General features: G+C 27.7%; 1 protein-coding gene across 1 annotated transcript in view; it reads left to right on the forward strand.

Moving 5' to 3' along the window:
* Nucleotides 1-3,113: 3,113 nt before the first annotated feature.
* Nucleotides 3,114-22,150, forward strand: part of LOC117171927 (protein PTCD3 homolog, mitochondrial) — a 21,423-nt gene continuing 2,386 nt past the window's right edge. The window contains exons 1-8 of the mRNA XM_033359590.1: nt 3,114-3,255; nt 3,695-3,809; nt 7,122-7,319; nt 7,409-7,665; nt 12,119-12,227; nt 12,320-12,650; nt 17,209-17,411; nt 21,538-21,876. Of these exons, the coding sequence (XP_033215481.1) occupies nt 3,224-3,255; nt 3,695-3,809; nt 7,122-7,319; nt 7,409-7,665; nt 12,119-12,227; nt 12,320-12,650; nt 17,209-17,411; nt 21,538-21,876 (1,584 nt within the window). The 5' untranslated portion in view covers nt 3,114-3,223. The remainder of the gene's footprint in view (nt 3,256-3,694; nt 3,810-7,121; nt 7,320-7,408; nt 7,666-12,118; nt 12,228-12,319; nt 12,651-17,208; nt 17,412-21,537; nt 21,877-22,150) is intronic.

Below are 22,150 nucleotides of genomic sequence, written 5' to 3' on the forward strand. Positions count from 1 at the left end.
CTATTGAATATTTTTCGAAAATTGAAGAAGCAACTTGTTCTTTGAAAGCTCCTCTACCTATTCATTGTACGCGACATTGGATTAACCAGTCGGAAGCCTAGTCATCGCAATTTACAAGTAGCGCCTTTTGTGAGCGCGACAGTGCGTTTGGCGCTTATGGCCGGCGCGCGGCGAGGTACTCGCGGCCTTACTGAAGAAAGTATGAAGTTTGTCCCGACTCTTTGCAGTCAATCAATCAGTTCTCACCAAATGATAATTTTATTATAAATAAATATTGTTTTATTATCGACTAAATATCATACACTGTTTGTACGTATCAAAATGCACAAAATATGGATATTTTTCCGCTCATTTTTGTTCATCAGTCTTATTATATTTATTTTTGCACGTATTATTTTTTTGACACAAACAAAATGAGCAACATTTTATTTTGGCTTCTAAACAGCAACACGAAGTAGTTCGAGTACAAGCTTTTGAATTTTTGAATTTTTTTAAATAACCCTGGTAAAATTTTTTATTTCTTTTAAATTCCTTTAAATTATAAAACCAATATAAGATTCCTTCACATCTTTTAAAACATCCTCAAATATTTAAAATCCTTAAAAATCTTTTGAAATTTTGTAAAGCTTCAGATTGAAATTTAAAAAAAGAAAAAAGTTCCAAAACGTTAAATATTGAAATGTTTATAGATTAGAGTTTTGAAAATGGGATCAATAAAACTTCAAATCTTTGGAAATATAATTTTCAAACATTTTCAACTATTCAATAAGAATAATTTTCAACTCGATCAGATTCAAGTCTTCAAATTTCGAATTGTAAACTGGAAAGTTTATATATAAAAAATTAATAATGATGAATTAATTGAAAGCGTTCAAAATTTAAACACACGTTTTTCAATTGGGCAATCTCTAAATGAAATTATTTCAGACTGAAATTTAGAAAACGGAAAAATTTCAAAATGTTAAAAATTTTAATGTTTGTAGATTAGTTTAAATTTCAATCTGAATCTTTTAAAAATTTCAAGAGATTTCAAAACATTTTTAAGGACTTTAAATATTTGAGGATGTTTTAAAAGATGTCAAGGAATTTTAAATTTATTTTTATAATTTAAAGGAGTTTCAAATAATTTTAACAATTTTAGCAGTGTTATTTAAAACATTTTCAATGTATGGTAGAAATCTTTAATGGGTGTCAAGGTATTTCAAAAGATTTTGAAGGTTTTGAAATACTTGAGAGCATTTTAAAAGGTTCCAAGGGATGTTCATTTGATTACAGTAATTTAATATGAGATTTTTAAGGATTTGAAATATTTCATGGTATTTTTTGAATTTCAAGGAATTTTCTAGAGCTTTAAATTTTTTAAAAAGATTTCAACAGATTGTCAATAATTGAGTTTTTTTTAAAAATATGTCAAAGAATTTTCATTTTATTTTTATAATTTTAAGGAATTTTAAAGAATTCTAAAGTTCTTTAAAAATCTTTAGAAAGAGGTCAAGGTAGGTCAAAATATTTTGAAGGTATTGCAATATTTGAAAGTATTTCAAAATGTTGCAAGGAATCTTCAATTGATTACGGTAATTTAATATGAGATTTTGAAAGATTTATTATATTTTAGGATATTTGAGCAGATTCCAAGGAATTCTCAATTGATTTCAATAATGTAGTATCAGATTGTAAAAGATTTGAAATATTTTAGGGGTTTTTCAAATTTTCAAGGAATTTTCAAGAGATTTCAAAAGATTTGAAAGGATTTTAAATATTTGAGGGTGTTTAAAAAGATATCAATGAATTTTGAATTCATTTTTATAATTTAAAGGAATTTCAAAGAATTTGAACAATTATAGCAAGTTGTTAAAAAAACTCCAAAGTACCTCACAAATCTTGAAAAGATGTCAAGGTGTTTCAAAATATTTTGATGGTTTCGAAATACTTGAGAGTATTTTAAATGGTTCCAAGGAATTCTCAATTGATTATAGTAATTTAATATGAGATTTCAAAGGATTTGATATATCTTAGGATATTTTAATAGATAATAAGGAATTATCCATTGATTTTAATAATTTAGTATGAGATTTTAAAGGGTTTAAAATATTTAAGGGTATTTTTAAAATTGCAAGGAATTTTCAAGAGCATTGCAAGATTTTAAGAGACTTCAAAATATTTTTAATATTTTAGGAGGTTTTAAAACATTCCAAACATTTTCAATTAATTTCAATAATTTAAAGCAATTCCAAAGAATTTTAATTATTTTCAACTTTTCAGGTTGAAATTGGAACTGCTTTGTTAAAAATGTAGTTTTTTTTTGGTTGATGTATCAATTTAGTTGAAAAAATTTGTTTTCTGAAAATTTAACTATTTTGTAGATAATTTTTGTTTGTTTTTGTTTAAAAATTAATTTTTTTAAACTACAAGAAAATAATTCTTTTTTGTCGAAAAATTAACTGTGATTAAACATTAATTTTTATATAGAAAATTAGACTTGGTGGAAAATAAATTTCTTTTGTGCAAAGTTCATATATTTTATTAAAAATTCCGTTTTTTTAGTATACAATTAAGCCTTTTGGATAAAAATTTTAATTTTTGTTTAAAAATTTAGCTATTCTGTTGAAAACAATTTCAACTATTTTGTTTAATTTATGTATTTTATTCAAAATCTTTTTTTTCAGAAAACTAATTGTTTTAGTTGAAAGTTGAACTATTTATATTAAAAAATAGTCAAATAGTCATTAATATTAATATACTATTTTATAATTATAATATTAACATCAATAATATATAAAATAGTAATAATATCCATATTATATATACCTGAAAAACATAAGCTCAAAATCGACTCATGCATGAAATTAAGAATAATGCGAAACATCAAAATCGCCAATCTTTGACCGAAGTCTTTCGAAACTTTCAGATCGGCAACAAAGATATCTTTGTGGTAACTAATTGAGCAGAAACTTAATTGGTAAATCATTTCAGAAATTGCTAACTTTCGTTATTTACCGACGCGCAACTTGAGCCTTCAAAGTAATTCTTAGGTAACCCGCTAAGAGGGCGCAGTTATCAGCGCATGTTTTTCACATTCTCTTATTCCATTGTCTCGGCTATCTCCCACCGACAAACAATCCTAACCTTACATTGCGGCTCCTGTGAATTTCAGTCTGCTATCCGGTTATATGGGTTATATCTGGCAACAAACTTTCTATTTTCGGAAATAAAGTTTGCTAAAATGAATTCATTAAGAAAAAAACTCACAAACCGGTAAGTAAAAAATATAACTTTTCTATTGAATTAGCTGATATCGTAAAATGGAGACGGAAACTCACAAATAACAATGAACTTGCATCATGTTATTTTAAGGTTATGTTATTTTATTCTTTATTATTTGAACAAAATAACAGTAACCTTAGTCTTAAACTCATAAAATGTACGAAAATATATAGAAAGAATTATAATAAATACAATTTGATTCGAATACTTGAAAATGTATTTTTTTTGTGTTTCGTCTTCAGAAATCTCAATTTCGTTTTACTAAACTACTTTTTTTAGTGAATCGCGATTGTTCAGGCTTAATGTTTATAAATGGGGGTTTTATTTGTCATTGTTAAGCCTATTAACGTTAAACTTATAACAGGTAAGAGGAAAATTTACTTTAGCTGATGAGTACAAATATACATTTATTTCATAAAATTATGTTTAGAAATTTAGTGCAAAATGCGCTTCTACAAGTTCAATCTATCACAACAGCCCCAGGAACATCCACAGAAATTCAGATACCCACCAGGAAGGAAAGAGGACCTACCGATATTTTAAAAGTACGTAAATTACTGAAATTTTAAATAAAAAAGTTTTTAAAGCTGAATAAAAAACAAGACGTTAAAGTTAAATAACATAAGATTATTCGTGTGAAGTAGTTTTCAATCGCAGTTATTAATTATAAATCATTTTATGACAGTTGGCGCGTAATTCGAAAGCATTTTATTGGAAAGATCAGGAAAATGTTGAATTCACAAAATTTAAAATGACCTAGCAGGAATTTTTGAATATGTTGGCATTATTTAATTGGAAGACTCGAAATTTGAGCTTTCATTACCATTTGATCATGGAAACGAATTTCGCGGTTTTTCGGTCATAATGAACCAGTATTACATTTTGAATGTTTTAGAATGGCAAAAAATAAAAAATACATTCTTTAACGGCATGGAAATTCAAGTTTTAGATCATTTCAAGTTTTTCAATCAGTTTAAAACTTGGAAGCATATGAATTACCTTTAAAGACTGGATTCTTTTAATTTCGGGTTCATTTTAATTGAATGTTTTAATATTGAGAATGATTTCATTTAAAAATAGGGTACGAAATACCAATTTAGAAATTCCCTAACTTTACCTGACTTTTCCCTGGCCAATTTTTTGTTTTCCTTGACCATTAGAAAATTTTCTTTAAGGGTAAATTTTTAAACCAAAGAAATTAATGCTCAACCAATAAGATTAATTTTCTATCCAACAAGATACATTTTTAACAAAATAGATTAATTTTCAACAAAATAGTTTAATTTTTAAACATAAAATTAAATTTCCACTAAAATGAGGAATGTTTAAGAAAGAAAAATAAATTTGGAACCAGATAATTTAATTTGCGATAAAAATATAAATATTCAAAAATAAAAATTAATTTTCTAACAGAAAAGACTAGTTTTCAATCAAGAATAGAATATTTATGCCTTCAGTGAAAAAATTTATTGAAAAAAAATTAACTGAATTGAGGAACCTAACCAATAAAATGAATTTTGAAACAAATAGTTCAATTTTCGACTAAAAAAATGAATTTTCTATCATAGAGTTTAATTTTTTACCAAAAAGTACATCATTTAAACTAAAAAATATAAATATTCAACTAAGAATAGAATATTTATATTTTTAATCAAAAAATTAATTATTTACCAAAAAAGCAAGAAATATTCAACAAAATAATGCATTTTCAAGAAAAAAAGTTTTTAAAATGAAAATGATGAATGGTTGAATTTCCAACGTAAAATGTACTAGTTGATATATCAAACAAAAAATATTTTAGTTTTAAACCAAAAACAATGTATTTGTAGCCAAAAAAGGTGAAATTTCTATGACAACCGATGAACTTTTTTTCAAAAAGACGCATTTTCCGTCTAAAGAAAAAAAATTAAACCAAAATGTGAAAAGTTTCATTCCAAAAAGATGATTTTTCTACAAAACAGTTGAATTTTTAACCCAAAAACGAATTTCGACCGAAAACAGTTACATTTTTGTTTTTAAGAGAACTGATGAATTTTGAACAAAATGATAACATTTTATGTTCATCGCATAAGTTTATAAATTATATATATAATTTTTTTGGGTTTAAAATTTTTATTTAAATTTAAATTTTTAATTTTCGAGAAATTGGAATAACTCTGAAAATAATTAATATTTTTTAAAGTTCTTGAGCTTATTTTAAAGTTAAGCCTTTATAATATTTTTCTACATTGCTAACATATTTTTCTTTTTTTTCCTTTGATTAAAACATGATAAATAATGATTTTAGAAAAAGGCTTAAAAGTATTTATACATTTTTGAAATTTTGCAACTTTTTTGCACTAATTTTGAGCTCAGGGCAGAATCTAGGTACAAAATTTTAAAAAACATCTTGAAAATTTAGTCCAAGAACTTCGAAAAAGCTAGTTATTTCCAGAGTTATTCCAATTTTTCGAAAAACATCTTAATTTTACGGTTTTTTGCTCAAAAAACAGGCGTATAGTAGATAATTTGCTTTGTTAGTGTACAAGAATTTTTCTGGAAATCATATGGCAAACAGTACAATGCTTTGAAATTGATTGGAGTTAAAGTTTTGAATCCAGTTTTTTGAAGGCTGCCTTGGCCATTTTTGAAATCCAATTTCTGTAAGAACCCTGATAAACTATGCAGAATGTTTGTTCATCGTATCGAATTATTATCACGGTTGCTACAGGTCAGGGAGTTATGAAAAGTCAGGGAACTTTAAAATGAATAGGAAAAATTAAGGAATGTCTGGAAAACCTGAAAGAGTCGGGGATATATATATTTATATTTGCCCATGGTGACTAAGAATTTTATTTACTTACTAAAGTTTGGAACGCACTGTTGTATATGAAGATATGAATGTTATTCTTCTTTAAAAAAAGTGACAAAAAGTACCCTTTGGTCCCTAACTCTAAATATTATTCTTTTATTACAATTATTATTACACATACAAACTTTGATATCTGACTTTGAAAGAGCAAACTGTCAAATAAAGATAGTTTTTGAGAGCTAAGAAGCTTTTTTTAAATAGATTTCAGTATCCAAAAAGAATTAATAATTAATAAGCAGTAATTCTTACTGCTCCTATAATTTTATTATGAGTATGTAATTCAATTTATTCGCTAAAGGAATGTTCCATAAACTAAGTTAGCATTTGGGGGGGGGGGGGGCTCACAAAACGTACGGTTGGTAACAATGGGAGGGGGGGGCCTCAGTAAAAGTACCATTACACGAATATTAACCTTTTAGAATTTAAAGATTTTTCTTCTTCTAAAAGTACATATGGTAAAGTTCTTAGTGATATGCCAGATTATGAATGTTTTTGGTAGAAAATAAAACTTTTTGATGAAAAAATGTATGTTTTTTGTTGAAAATCCAACTTTTTCGTTAACAACTAGATTTTAAAGTGCAACTACTTTCTTAAAAATTCCTTTTTCGGTTGAAGATTCAAAATTTTAGTTAAAAACTCATCTCTTTAGTTGGTAATTGAACTGTTTTGTTGAAAATTCGTTTTTTTTTGTTTTTGAAAAAGTACTATGGTCATTTTTAATTTACCTATTAACTGTCGCATGAAATTCAATTAGGCACGTTTCAACACTTACTCTGAAAATCACTTTTTTATTTTAATTTTTGATTTATTACCGAAGTTTATAGTTCATTAATCGCTATAAACAAAAAAAAACAGTATAAACGTAAAATCGGGTTTGACTAAAGGCTTCATTACTTGGGGGGGGGGGGGGGGGGGGGGGGGGTCAAAATAATTTCCAAAATTGGTAACGAAGTTTATGGATGATCCCTAAGTCTTAATGTAATAATAAATTACGAAAACTCCACAGGCCCTGGAAAGTACAATCGGCCGAGACCCCACAGCACCACATTATAAATATGTGGACGATCCCTATTTAATTCCTGTATCAAACCTCGAGAAAAGATCATTTGCTCTCTCAAAAGAGGCGGGTAGAAAAGCAGCAATGTGGGTTCGCGAGCAACACGCTGATTTTTTCCAGCATAAAAATGCCGTACCTGTTATCGAGGTACGTGAAAAAAAACTAATTTGGTGGTGCAAATTTCGTACCCCAGATTTAACCAGAGCATTAATATGTTACATTTTATTTTTTCGCAGTCATTTCTTCCTCGAGCTGTTTATACAGACAAGAATCAAGTTTCTGAAGATTTGCTAATGCACGTTATTAAATCTGGGAATGTTACCGATTCACTTAAAATATATCAGCTGTTGGAAGGCGATGTAAAGGTTGAAACTAAACTAGCCTTGTTTGAGATGTTGTGTTTTTACAATTCTACGCAACCAATTGATGATGAACTGATAGAGGAACGCTGGTTCTCTATTTCTAATCGAAGCGCCTGGGTCAGTACGTGGAAGTAAGTATTTTCATTTAAAAAACTATATAAGCAGGGAATTTATATATACCTGGAAAAACCTTGAAATTTCACGTAGTTTTGTTTGAAGTCAGGGAATTTTGCAGAGATCGTACTTAATTTTTGTGTAAATTGCAATATTAAATTGGATAACAATGATTCTTTATTGATAAAAGTAGCTTTACATTAATCTTTTGAACTATTTTGTTGAAAACTCGTTTTTTGTTTGTTTAAAATGAATTTTTCTAACTGAAAATTCAACTATTCTGTCTTTAATTAAAAGTTGATCGGTTTCAGTTGAAAATGCATCTATTTTGTTAAAAATTCGTTCTTTGTGGTTAAATTCCATTATTTTTTATTTAACATTTTAATCTGCTTTGGTTGAAATATCAACTATTTTGTTGAAAATTCGTTTGATTGTTTATTTTGTCATTAAAAATACTTTTTTTACTGGAAATATAGCTATTCAGTACTTGGTTGAAAAATTAGATTTTTTATTTGAAAATTTTGACTTTTTTGGTAGAAATTAATCTTCTGGACGGAAATTTAATATTTCTGTTGGAAATTTAATGTTTCTCATTATTTTGGATGAATTTTCATGTTTTTGGTTTCAAATTCAACTATTTCAGTTGAAGATTCATCATTTTAGTTGAAAATTCGTCGCTTTGGTTGAAAATAATTTTTTTTACTGCAAATTTAACTATTCATTTCTTGTATTAACAATTTATCTTTTCAATTTAAAATTCATGTATTTTCTATAAAATTCATCTTCTTTGGTAAAAATGAATCTTCTATTCCATTTTTGATTGAAACTTGATCTTTTTTAGTTTCAAATTCAACTATTTGGTTGAAAATTGGTCTTTTTGTATTTGATAATGCAAATAATTCGTTAAAAATTTATGTATTTTGTTGAAAAAAATCATTTTAGTTGGAAATTCATTAGTTTGGTTTAACTATATGATAGAAAATTGGCATTTTGTAGTTGAAAAATCAACTTTTTCGTTGAAAATTAATTTTTTTTCTCAAAAATTGTGTTGTTTGAAAATTCAAGTATTACATTGAAATATTCATCATTTCAATTAAAAATTAATCTTTTTAGTTGAAAATAAAACTACTTGTTAAAAAGTTAAATTGAATTTGTTTTAGAAATAAATATGTTTTTTGGTTGTTGATAAAATAATTTTTTTAACTGAAAATTTAACTATTCTATTTTTGGTTGAACACTGCTCTTTTTTCGTTCAAACTTTCTCTATTTGTTAAAAAATGATATTCACCTGTTGAAAAACTGTTTGCTTGGGAATTAATGTATTTTTTTGAAAAATCTTGTTGGTAGAAAATTAATCTTTTCATTTGAAAATATATAAGTTTGTTTTAACTATTTGATTGAAAATTGGTATTTTTTTTAGTTAAAAATTCAACTTTTTTGTTAATAATTCATTTTTTTCTCTCCAAAAATCGTCTTTCTTCGTAGAAAATTAATTGTCTGGTTTGAAAATTCAATTTTTCGCTTGAAAATTAAAGTATTGCATTGAAATATTCATCATTTTAGTTACAAATTTATCTTTTGGGGTGAAAATAAAACTGCTTGGTAAAAAGTTAAATTAAATTTGTTTTAAAAATAAAAATGTTTTTCTTTTGTGAAAAAATAATGTTTTAACTAAAAATGTAACTATTCTATTTTTGGTTGAAAACTGCTCTTTTTTAGTTCGAACTTCATCTATTTGTTTAAAATGTGAGCTTTTTATGTTGAAAAATAAACTGTTTGATTGGGAGTTCATGTCTTTTAAAAAAATGTTTTTTATAGAAAATTAATTTTTTCGGTTGAAAATTCGACTATTTGGTTAAAATTTCATCTATCTGTTATAGAATTTAAATTTCTAACTAAAATATTAGGAATTTTAAGCGTTTTAAATTGAAATTAATATAGTACCCATATTATTTTTCCGAAAAATGCACTGCATTTTATGTATAAGTAGGTAAAATAAAAATTTGTTTGAATTATTCAAATTCATTGGCTTAGATATAAATTTAAGAAATGATTAATTATGTTTTTAGTATTATTCAATTATTTCCTTAAATGATAGTGACAAATTATGTAAGAAAATCATGTAATATTAATTGAATTCCTAGAAACAAAAAAACATTATTACAAAACATTATTACCTGGTTCGACTCATGACACTAATTGACAATTTTTTAGCGATGCCACTGTTTTAAAACCACTTAAAAAATGTCACTAATGCCACTATTTTCTCGTAATTGGACGTTAATAACACTGCTTCTTCATTTTCCACTTAAAAATATTTTCCAACTTCTTCGGTGATTGGGTCAAATATTTACCATCCTCAACTTCAGATTGTTCAACATTTTCGACTTTTTAAAGCAATACCCTTTAAAAATTGCACTATTTGAATTTGTAACATTTATTGGTTCGAGGTTTTGAAGTCGGAAATGTACAAAATTGAATAATTTCAACCATATCGATTCAAAATATAATTTCTTAATGAAGGTCTTAAATTTCGATATATTTTTAATTGAATTTCGTTCAAAACATGATTATATATCAAATTAAAAGAATTTTCAAAATCAGAAATTTGATTTAATCACCTTAAAGGGTAAATAATGTCAAACCGAAATCGTTCAAAATTAAAAAAGCTTAGAATTGAACAATTATAAATAAATAAATTTTAAATTGAACAATATTTGAATATACGGCTTCAAGAATAATCAATGACGAGAAAAGGCTTTTATCATTTATTGATATCAAAAATTTCAAAGTTTCCTGGTTTGAAAATAGTTCAAATTAGAAATACTTCCAAATCAATAAGAATTTAAAATTAAACTTTCCGACTTTTAAAGAAGTAAAATATACAAAAAAATAAAACTAGAACCAAGAAATTATTCCAAATTAAAAAAACCGTAAAGATAACAAAATTTTGAAATTAGGGCAACGGAAGTTCAAAATGAATGTGAACTATAAACTTGTTTCATTTCAACATAATGGCGTCCTTAAAAATAGAACATAATTTATTTTTAAATCGTAATTGGATGAAATTTAGTAATGTTATTGGAATTAATTAAGTAGGAGTTAGTTTTCAAACATTTTCTTTATCCTTGTAAATATTTGAAATCAAAGTTTAATTTGTTTCATTTTATGCGATTCCTCTTATGTTTGCTATTTTTCTCTCCCTCTAAAAAGTCTAAAAGTTTAATTTTTCTGGAGTAGAATTGTCAACGTCAAGTTTAGAATTTTTTTAATCACCTTTGAAATACCCTGGAAAAGACCAGGCAATTAGAAATATATATTTTATAGGAATCCTGGTTTAAAAATTGGAATTACAAGTTTTATACAAAATTTCATCAACTGACAACAAAATTCCAAAATAACACTACTGTAAATTAAGTTTAGCATTTACACTATAAAATCGTTTAGAAATTAAAAATACGATTTTATGGAATTTATTTAAAATACTGTTTTGTTCAATTTTTTTATGTGTTATAACTTAACAAATAAATGTGTTTATTAATTAATTTTATTTGTGCAAATATAATATTTCCAATTTCTTAGGATTCTATGTTAGAGAAAATCAAATTGAAGTTACTACATATTGTTTTTTTACTTACGCGGGAAAATAAACTAATTAGTCAATTAATTCATCAAATAATTTATTAACAAACTAATTAATTGTTCAATAAATTATTGTTGAAAATAATTTTTTAAATAATTTTATGCCAAGTATGTCACATATGTGATACAAAAAAATGATTCTAGGCGAACCGAGGTATGCATTATTTTTATTATAAATTTCTTATTTAAAAAAACTCATTCTACTAGTTTTCTGTTATTTTTCAAAATATATGCCACTAACACTATAGACATTATTTTTTATCCCTGAAGTGAGTTCGGGCCCTGAAAGTTAGCACAAGTGTAAAGTTCATTGAAGAATATACTATTTGTCGATACATATTAGGAATATGTAAGAAAATTCTCATTTTACTCGAAAAAACTAATTTTAAAATGACGAGAATGACAACATGATAAGGACAATGTGGGGTTTCCGCTCAAAAACACAGAAAATGGAAGAAAAAAACAATGTTTTCACCTCCCTGAAATATTGTAAATAATGTCCACATGCTTCTATATTTTTGATTACAATTTCCACCGTGTAGTATAGAAATATCTTCATTAAAAATTTTGGCATATAAAAAAATAAATGTATTGCATATATTTTACAGGCCCATGATAGTCTCTAACATATCTTCTTAATTTAAAAGAAGGAATAGTTTTAAAATTTATGGATGGAAAACTGGAGAAGGGACATTTTTCCCAATCGCACTTAGAAAAAAAAATATTACTTAATGTTTTTCACATCTTCATTGTAGAATTAGTGTAGAATATAGACTTAAGATTTGTATTCAGACTTTGTCTTTAATCAATAGTTATTTCAAATTGCAGAGAAAATGCAGACAGAGAAGCTTTGTTCAAAAGTTTGAAAGAACAAGGTGGAGATATAGCTACAGCAGCTTACAATGCCTTGATCTGTGGGTGCTCCAAGTATAAAAATGTATGAGGTCAATTTTTACACTACTTTAGCCTAAGCTTTTTCGAAAATTTATGAAAAAAGTAATTAAAACTTAATGTTAATTTTTATTATAGTTATACCTAGCTTGGGAATTATACGGGGAATGTAAGGTAAAAGGAATACCCATCTGCAAAAGAGCGTATGATTATTTGATCAGTGGGATTGGAATGGTAAAAAAATTAGACGATGGCCGCTTAAGTATGTTGTTCGATATCTACAAGGAAATGGCAGAAAATCATTTGCAGCCCGATATCAAAACTTTTAACGCTTCTTTGGGCTTAGCGACAATGATGAAGAATGATCAACGAAACGTGTTTGTTACGATTTACAATGAATTTGATCGTATCAATGTGAAACCGTCTCTTACCTCCTACCTGCACCTGTTAGACTGCTTTTCTTCAACCGGTGAGTTTATATTCGACAGAGGCGACGGATCCCTAAGGGGGAACGGATTTTTACGGATCTTTTTTATAGATTTCTTGTATTGCTCGCAGTATTTAACATTCTGCAATTTAGTATGGTGGAAATGACAGTGACTTTTGTTTTGACAAAATCACATGTTTCAGTAAAAAATCTATCCAGTAGTTTCAAATGTCACTTGATACTACATGATATGATACTTATAAATAATATTTTTATCGTCGTTAAAATATCTGTAATTTTAATTTAAAATTATATTTTGGATGTGCAATTCTAAAACAGTTTAATCTTTGAGACCTCGAAACTAAAGTTTTTTCTTAAATTAATTTTTAGATTAATTTTCGGAGGTTTCCAGTTCTAAATTTCATAATATTGAAGTTTCAAATTGAAATTTTTAAAATTATAGGACTATTTCGCTATTAAATATTCAAAAATTTCATATTAAAAGCCGTGATAGTTCAGTTTTGAATTTAATAATTTTAGATGTAAATATAAAGCAATTTAGAATTTAAAAGCATAAGATTTGAAATTAAAAAAAATAAAAATTGAGTTTCCTGTGCGGAAAAAACCCCGCTGAAACCTTTTAGGATGAGAGCACCTGGCGGGGGCCCGCATGGATGTTCCACGCGTGGAAATTCTACGAGGGCCCCCGTCGAGGGCTCAGCCCGGTTGCCCTCACGGATAAACGATTCAAATTTTAAAGTCCAAAGGGTGAATATTTTTTCAACAACACAAATTTTAAGGTTTCATGAGTTCAGACTTATAAACAATGCATTTCTGTCAAAAATTGGATGACGATTTTTTAAAATTCGAACTCACAATATGGATGTTCTACAGGGGCCCCACAGAGGTCCCAGCTCAGTTGCCCTCACGGATCAACGATTAAAATTTCAAAGTCCAAAGGACGTATATTTTTTTGACACCAGAAATTTTAAGGTGTTATGAGTTCAGACTTACAAACAATGAATTTCTGTCAAAAATTGAATGACTCTTTTCTTAAATTTGAACTTTCACCATATGGATGTTCCATGAGGGTCCTCGGCCAGGGCCCAGCTCAGTTGCCCTCGCGGATCAATAATTCAAGTTTCAAAGTCCAGAGGACGTATATTATCTCAACAATACTAATTTTAAGGTTTCAAGAGTTTAGACTTACAAATAATGATTTTCTGTCAAAAATTGAATGACACTTTTCTGAAATTCGAACTCTCACAATATGGTTGTTCTATAGGGGTCCCCGCAGGGGACCCAGCTCGGTTGCCCTCACGGATCAACGATTCAAAGTCCAAAGGATGAATATTTTTTTGACGCCAGAAATTTTATGGTTTCATGAGTTCAGACTTGCAAACAGCGAATTTCTGATAAAAATTCGATAACACTTTTTTGAAATTCGAACTCTGAAAATATGAATGTTCCATAGAGGCCCCCGCTGGGGGCCCAGCTCGATTGCCCTCACGGATCAACGATTAAAATTTTTAAGTCGGAAGGGTAAATACTTTATATCCTAAAAAATGGACATACAAAATTAAGTTTTAAAATATTGTTCATGCATTCTAAGTTTTCAAAAAACTATAAATACATCTGTCCCGAAATCAAATTTTTTCCTGCTTTTTTTGAAGAAAAAATTATAAGTTTCATCTTTTATGCAAAATTTTAAGTGTTAATACAAAATTACATGTCCCGTTATTGTAAAAAGGTCTAAAGTAGTCTACAACGTCAAAAAACAAAATATTACGCCAAGAAAAATGGTAATGGATTTAAATTATTGATTTAATCATTATTTTATTGATATTCCTGTTAACAGTTCATGTATTTTACATTAACAAAACATCGTTTAATAATAAATAATTATAAAAAGAGAGCTTGAAATTTGTTAATTTAACTTTTCTGAACTGTAGCTTATGAGGATGCCTTTTTATCGAGTTTCAACTTGTTGGTTTAGCGCAGTGGTTAGCACTCCTGACTGCTAGGCGATATAGATTTAGGGATAGATTATGTAGGTTCGATACCCCGTAGCGTTAGAAATTTTATTTGTAATATAATGTTTAAAAATGTAATATATGTATTCACTCTAAACACGACTATTAATTTCTGCAGACAGAATACTCGTAATCAATTAATATTTATTTTTTAAATAACTTTTTTGTCATATGGTTAGAGTATAGCAGTACGGTATTAGTTAGCACTGATACAGTACTGCCGCACATGGTGAATTTCCTATTGAAATAGTACCGTGCTGGTAGCGATATCCAGTGCTGGCCCAACACTGACAGCACAGTACAAAATAGTGATATCATTTCAGAGATATGCCAGTACAGGTGCCAGCACTGGCAAAAAAACCAAGAGGGCTTCCATGGTGGCAGCCATGAGGGATCCATAAGGGAAGCCCATGTTGGGCCCCAATGGATTAGCATGTCGTTTCCATAAGGAACCACGTCTGGATTGCCCTTATGGATTCCACAAGGCATGAGTGCAATCCATGTGGACCCTGACAGGGGTCCCCTCCATTTTTCCACACGGGTTAAAATAAAAAGTATGAAAATTAAACTATCCTAATTTTCATGAACAACGCTCAATTTTTAATTTTTCCCTTTGATAGATTTTAATTTTGCAATTGAAATTGAATTGGTTGAATTTTGTAAAATATTTTTAGCAATTTAAACATGATTAATTTTAAGCTATTTAAGTATACATTGAATAATTTAAATTTTTAAGATTTTAAGTATAAAAAAGTTTTAATATCACCATTTTTGGTGATTACATGTTTTTAAAGTTTTAAATAAAGTTCGCATTCGTTTAAGTTTCGACGTTCGGAGGAGGCATTTTTTTCATTTTTAACGTTTCCCATTTAAAGTTACTATTTATTACGAAAATTAAACTCTACGGAACTGGAAATCTTTGAATTTTTTCTTGCTTTGTTCAATTTTTTAAATCTATCTGGTATCTTCGTGAAATAATAGAAGTGTTTGTGAAACGTTTTTAATTTATCCGAAATCGTTGAGAAATATGTGAAATCTTTGAATAATAATTGCAACCTTTGTCAAATCTTTTTGAAACTTTTGGAAATCTTTCTGAAATATTCTGTAATATTTGTGAAATTATTATATCTTCTTTAAATCTTTAGGAAATCATTAAAATATTTAAAGCCTATCTGAAAGCTTTGAATTCTTTGCGGAATAATTGAAATCTTTCTTAAATTAGTTCTATTCATATTTGAAATATTTTTGATGTATTTGGTCATATTTGTGAAAGTATTGAAATCGTTTGGAAATCATTGAGGTTTTTTTGAATCCTTTTAAATCTATTCGAAATCTTTAAAATCTTTGTAAAGTAATAGAATTATATGTGAAATCTTTTCAATCTATCCGAACTATTTGAAATATTTGTGATATTTTAATTAAATCTTCGGAATATTATTGCAATTTTGTCCAATATTTGAACAAAAAATTTCGAAATATTTTCAAAATATTTGATAATATTTAGGAAATTATGTAAATCTGTGAAATCTTTGGGAAATCATTGAAATCTTTTCAATCTGTGTGAAATCATTAGAAATTCTTTCAAAAAATTTTACGAAATATTTGGTAATTTTTGTGAAATTATTGACATGTTTGTGAAATATTTTAGAAATTATTGAAGTCTTTCTAAAGTCTTTTTAATATTTTCGAAATCTTTGTGAAATTATTAGGAAATCATAAAAATCTTTGAAATCTATCTGGAGTCTTTGTAAAATATTTCAAATCTATCTGGAATCTTTGCAAAATATTTAAAAAATATGTGAAATCTTTGGAAAATAATTTTAATCTTTGTAAAACCTTTGTGAAATCTTCGACTTTTTAAAAAGTCTTTGCGAAATATTTTGGAAATATTCGGTAATATTTGCAAAACTATTTTAATCTTTGAGAAATGACTGCATTATTTGTAAATTCTTTGTAATTCTTTGCGAAGTATTTGAATATTTTTGAAATTTTCGGTTATATTTGTGAAACTATTGAAATCTTTGAAAAATGATTGTAGTATATTTGAAGTCTTTTCAATCTGTCCGAAATCTTTGTGAAATCATTGAAATGTTTGTGAAATATTTTAGAAATGATTGAAGTCTTTCTGAAGTCTTTTAAATATATCCGACATCTTAAAAAAACCTTGTGAAATAATAGAATTCATTGTGAAATCTTTTAAATCTATTTGAAATCTTTGAAAAATTATTGAAACTTTTCTATAATCTTTGTGAAATCATTAGGAAATCATTTAAATATTTGTTAAATTTTTTAAATCTGTTTGAAATTTTTGTAAAATAATAGAAGTTTTTGGTAGATCTTTTCCATCCATCCAAAAATTTTGCGAAATTTTTATAATCTTTGTGAAATCTTTATGAAATCTTTGAAAAATTATCGCAATATTTGTGACATCTTTGACAACATGAATGTTATACCTGTTTTTATTTTTACTATTTATCGTCTATATATTATTTATTACTCATGTTTAATTCTTACATGGCATAATATTATTATACTATGTCCAAATAAAATAATTTGTTCTTATTCAGAAAGCTTTGGAGAAAAGTCTCTTACGGAAGTTTTGAATAAGTTGGAAGGCCAAAAATTGGAATTATTGGATCCACGAGACACATATTTTTTCGTTAACGCAATGAAGATGGCATATGAATGTAACTCTTTAATACTTGGCAAAAGATTACACGAACTTCTTCTCGCACATAATAATTATGTTCTTATTGGTGACAGCTACAAGGTTTGTTTGAGATATATTAATTATAAAAACGATCATTTTGTAGGGAATTCACTGAGGGGTACATGACTTCTAATTTCTTTGACATTGGTAACACAATTTGAAGTACACTTTAAATATAAAGTCTTGCAAATTTAAGCAACTGTAAAAATTGCAAAGTAAACCAATTCCAGTTACAATCAGATAGTATGAAAAACCTGGCATTGTTAGGGAATTTTTATGTACCCGGTAAAACCTGGAAATGTCATGGTATTTTTTGAGAAGTCAGGGTATTTTTTGGATCGCGTGCTTAATTTGTTTTAAATTCATATTTGTTGGTTGAAAGTTAAACCTCTTTTTGTTACAAATTTATTATTCTGGTTCAAGGTTCATCATTTTAATCGTAAAGTCATCTCTTCGATTAAAAATTTAACTGCTTGGCCGACAATTTGTTGTATTTTTTCTATTTTTTTATTTATTTTCTTAAAAATTCGTATTTTTTCGTTGAATCCAATTTTTGTAAAATATAAATTCAAATATTTTTTGGTCTAAGTATCAACTATCACATTTTTCGTTGACAATTTATCTTTTTTGATCGAATAGGGTTGTTTCCAAAGTTAGATATAATTTTTCCAATAAATGGATCTTATAGTATATAAAATTCTAATTTTAAAAACGCCCATAAAATATTTTTTTATATTTTGTTTACAATTTTTAATTTAATTTTGAAATATGAATTTTTTATCACAGTGTCGATTAGAGGGCCCCTTTGACGTCAAAGGGCTCGGATTTTCTACCAATCACAGCTCATGTGTCAGTGATTCTCAAATATATTTTTCTGTGCCGATGTTTTGTTTTGGTTATCTGTACTGTCATGTTTACTTAACAATTCGTAAATATGTACGATTTAAAAATGTATTAATAATTGTACTTAATGATTTCCTTCGACGTACTACTGACTCTTTTTCCAAATATTATAATAGGATAACTTTTTTTTGTTACATAAACCTTAACAATTAAAGCTATCAAATCAAAAAAGTCAGAATTGGCAGTAGACCGTGGCCTAACCTCTTTATCATGAGTATCATGAGTTTCATTAGTTTTCATGGTTTTCATCAAAGCCACATCGTCACATGATAGATAATTATGAAAACCCCTGAGTCACGTGACACCCACGTGACACCAATTTGAATAAGTGTTTTACCGCCTTCAATTTTTAATACTTCTTTACTGTTGAACGACTCAATGGGAAAACAATTATAACGCACCTTCGATTCAGATTAAATTTATGTATTAAAAAATTATTTGATCTAAAATCGTGAAACAATCCTATTCATCTCTTTGTGATTTAAAATGCAATTATTTTTAAATTGAAATACCAAATATTACATTTTTTGGGGATTAAATTTCTTTATTAAAAATTCAACTGCTTAGTTTAAAAATGAGCTTCTTTGTTCAAAATTCACTTTTTGGTTGAACATTCATCATTTTAGTGAAAAATTCATCTCTCAGGTAGAACATTTAACTGTTTTGTTGAAACCTTAACCAATAAAAGTTCCATAATTTTAGTTGAAAACTCGTCTCCTTGGTTGAAAATTAATTTAATTAATTAATTAATTAATTAATTAATTAAATTAAAATTAAAAAGGTATTTTGTTAAAAACTAATCTTTTTGCTAAATAATTTATCTATGTTGAAAACGCTATATTTGTACATGAAATACTTAAATATTCAAGTGTTTTAAAATGAATTTATTACAGTATTCGCATTAATTTTACTTATGAGAATATATTTCCCTATTTTCATAAGAAATCTCATTGTTTCCCCTGTTTTCAAAGGATTTCTACTCACCTGGAAAATATCTCTTATTTCAAAACTCGTGGAAGTGGAACCTCGTGAACCTGGAAAACTCCTTAAATTGTTAGAGAATTTTTGTCCAGGATTAAAGTAGACACCCTGCATGATTAAACATTTTTTTTACATTTTTTACAATCATTCGAAGATGGTGCTCATTTTCTAAAAAAGCCCACTTTAATATTTTTATGTTTTGTTTAGAAATAGATGGGAATATTGACTATATAATATCTCTTGAGTTTCGTTCTCGATAAACCACTGCTACACATTGAAAAACATTATTTAGAACAAAAATCGAATTTTCGCATGTTTCTCGGAAGCAACGAAGTTTGAAATTTTAATAACTGAAAGCCTTTTAAAATATTAACGAATTTTAAAATTGTGAAAGTTTGTTATTAAAGAATTTAAAAATTAAACGTTAAACTTTGTAAATGAAACATTTTAAACTTTATGTTTGCAATTAAGAAATGTAAAGTCAAACACTTTACAATTGTTAAAAATAGAACTTAAGAATTTAATAATTATAATATGTAGCGTTTAAAAATAATAATAAATCGAAATTGCATTAAAAATTAAAGTAATTTTATTTTCAAATTCAATACCTTTAATTCTAAAAAAATTAAAAATCTGAAAAATATAATAATTACACACTAAAGCTTTTAAAGTCAAACAATTTCAAATTGGAGACTTCTATATTGAAAATGTTCAAATTTTAAACTTTTATAAATATTTTATATTTGGAAGCCTGCCAATATGCCTGTATTGTATACGTGGTTGTGTGATTAATTATAAACTTCGATAATAAATCAGCAATTAAAATAAAAAAGTGATTTTCAGAGTAAATGTTGAAATGTGCCTAATTGAATTTTATGTGACAGTCAATCCGTGTATTATTGTATGTCTGTATGACTGTATGTATGTATGTATGTATGTATGTATGTATGTATGTATGTATGTATGTATGTATGTATGTATGTATGTATGCATGCATGTATGTATATTTAAACTCTCCCATTTACGCGTTTGAGGGCCTACGCTCCCTGTGCGTAAAATTTAAATTCCATCCTTCATCTAAGTTATCCGCTACTTATCTACTAATGTTTCGCCTTACTTAAAAATAAAATTAAATAATAACAACGAAAAATAAAACTAATAATTCTAGTAATGAGCGATCTTCCAGGGCTTCCGTTTCCTTTCAGCATAAAAACAAACATTTTCCACGATTTTAAATTTAACTTTGGCTTTTAAATTCCTTTTTCAGGCTCCACCGTTTGGCTCTGCCCTATTCCCTTAATTTCCCTTATTTCTTCCAATTTCTTCATACACATCACTCCCTGTCCATTCCCATCCAAAATCCACCTTACAAAATGGGACGATGGTCGTGGGGGCTAAAGCGTAGGCTTTGGACCCACTCCTTCGGCTTTTGCGGGTTCGATTCCCGCCCTGCACTCTGGAAGAGTCTCGGTGGCCCATGCGGTGAACACTAGCCTAGCAAGGGAGTTGTTCATCTCCGGAGAGTCGTGGGACCGGTACCTCTAGAGAAAAAGGTTTTCTCTAAGTACTTAAGGCTGTTGCTCTTGGTGGTTCGGAACCCACCTTAAACTGTAGGTCCCCGTTCCACCACCAAGTAAGTGTGTGGAGGGCGTGTAAAGGAATAGAGAAGGTGTAAGAAAAATGTAAACCCTTAGGGGACACATTAGAAGCTTCCATTCCAAAACCACCTTACACCCTCATCAACACTCAACTGCCCATCTTCCTCTCCTGTGCATCTCTCTAAAACATGTGCCCATGACTCCAATTCGTATCCACATAATCTACATAGATTCTTCTCTTTATCCGTCCAATATCTACAAGCACCCACTCCTTTTCAAGTTCAATTTCCAATCAACGAGATTATTTGTTAACTAAAATTTTGAATCGTCAATCAAAAAATGCATTTTTAAGAAATTAGTTCAAACTTAAAACCTAGGTGTTAAATTTGTAGCCAAAAAGATGAATTTTTAAACCAAAAGATTCATTTTCTACCGAAAAAAAAAGAATTTTGAACAAAATTCAAGAATTCTCAACCAAAAAAAAAATGAAATTTTCACTAAAAAAGATGCATTTTTAAATAAAAAAGATTAATTTACGACCAAAAAAGACGACTTTTCAATAAAAAATTTAAAGTAGGATCGTAGTTTATGGATGATCCCTTATGCAGAACGATTTAAAAAGTTATCATAACCCTCGAACTTAATAAAATGTGTTTTAAATTTACTATAGAATATAATTCCTCTAAATATATGTCTCTTTACAGGAGAACGTATACTATCGCTATTACATGTTACTGCACTTGAATAATCTTCAATTCAATTCCTTCATGAAATTCTACCAAGAATTTATACCAAACATTTACACACCAGAGATTTTGGTTTTTAAAGAAATGTTGCATGTGGTGAAGACTCAAGAACCAGAAGTTGGACGAGAATTACTACCGACCCTATTTTCACAAGCCCTCATGTTTGATTTCATGAGAAATGAGGAAGTATTAACTAACTTGTTTGATCTCAAGACTGGAGACTGTAAACCACCACCAGAATCGCTCTTGCATAAAACTTTTGCAGAAAACGCCTGGACTACCTGGAATCAACTTCAGGTTGCAATTTCTTATTTTACTTGTTTTTTATGTAAGATGTTTTTAATAGGGTTATTTCCAAAGTCAAATATCATTTTTCCAATCAATGGATCTTATAGAATATAAAATTATAATGATAAAAAAGCCCATGACATATTTTTTACATATTGTTTACTATTTTTAATTTAATGTTGAAATATGAATTTTTTATCACGATGTCGATTGGGGGACCCCTTTGACTTCAAAGGGGTCGGATTTTCCACCAATTTTTTCCACCAGTTTTTAATAATTAATG

Source organism: Belonocnema kinseyi, chromosome 4 (genome assembly GCF_010883055.1).
Source record: "Belonocnema kinseyi isolate 2016_QV_RU_SX_M_011 chromosome 4, B_treatae_v1, whole genome shotgun sequence".
In the NCBI taxonomy this organism is placed as follows: Eukaryota; Metazoa; Arthropoda; class Insecta; order Hymenoptera; family Cynipidae; genus Belonocnema; species Belonocnema kinseyi.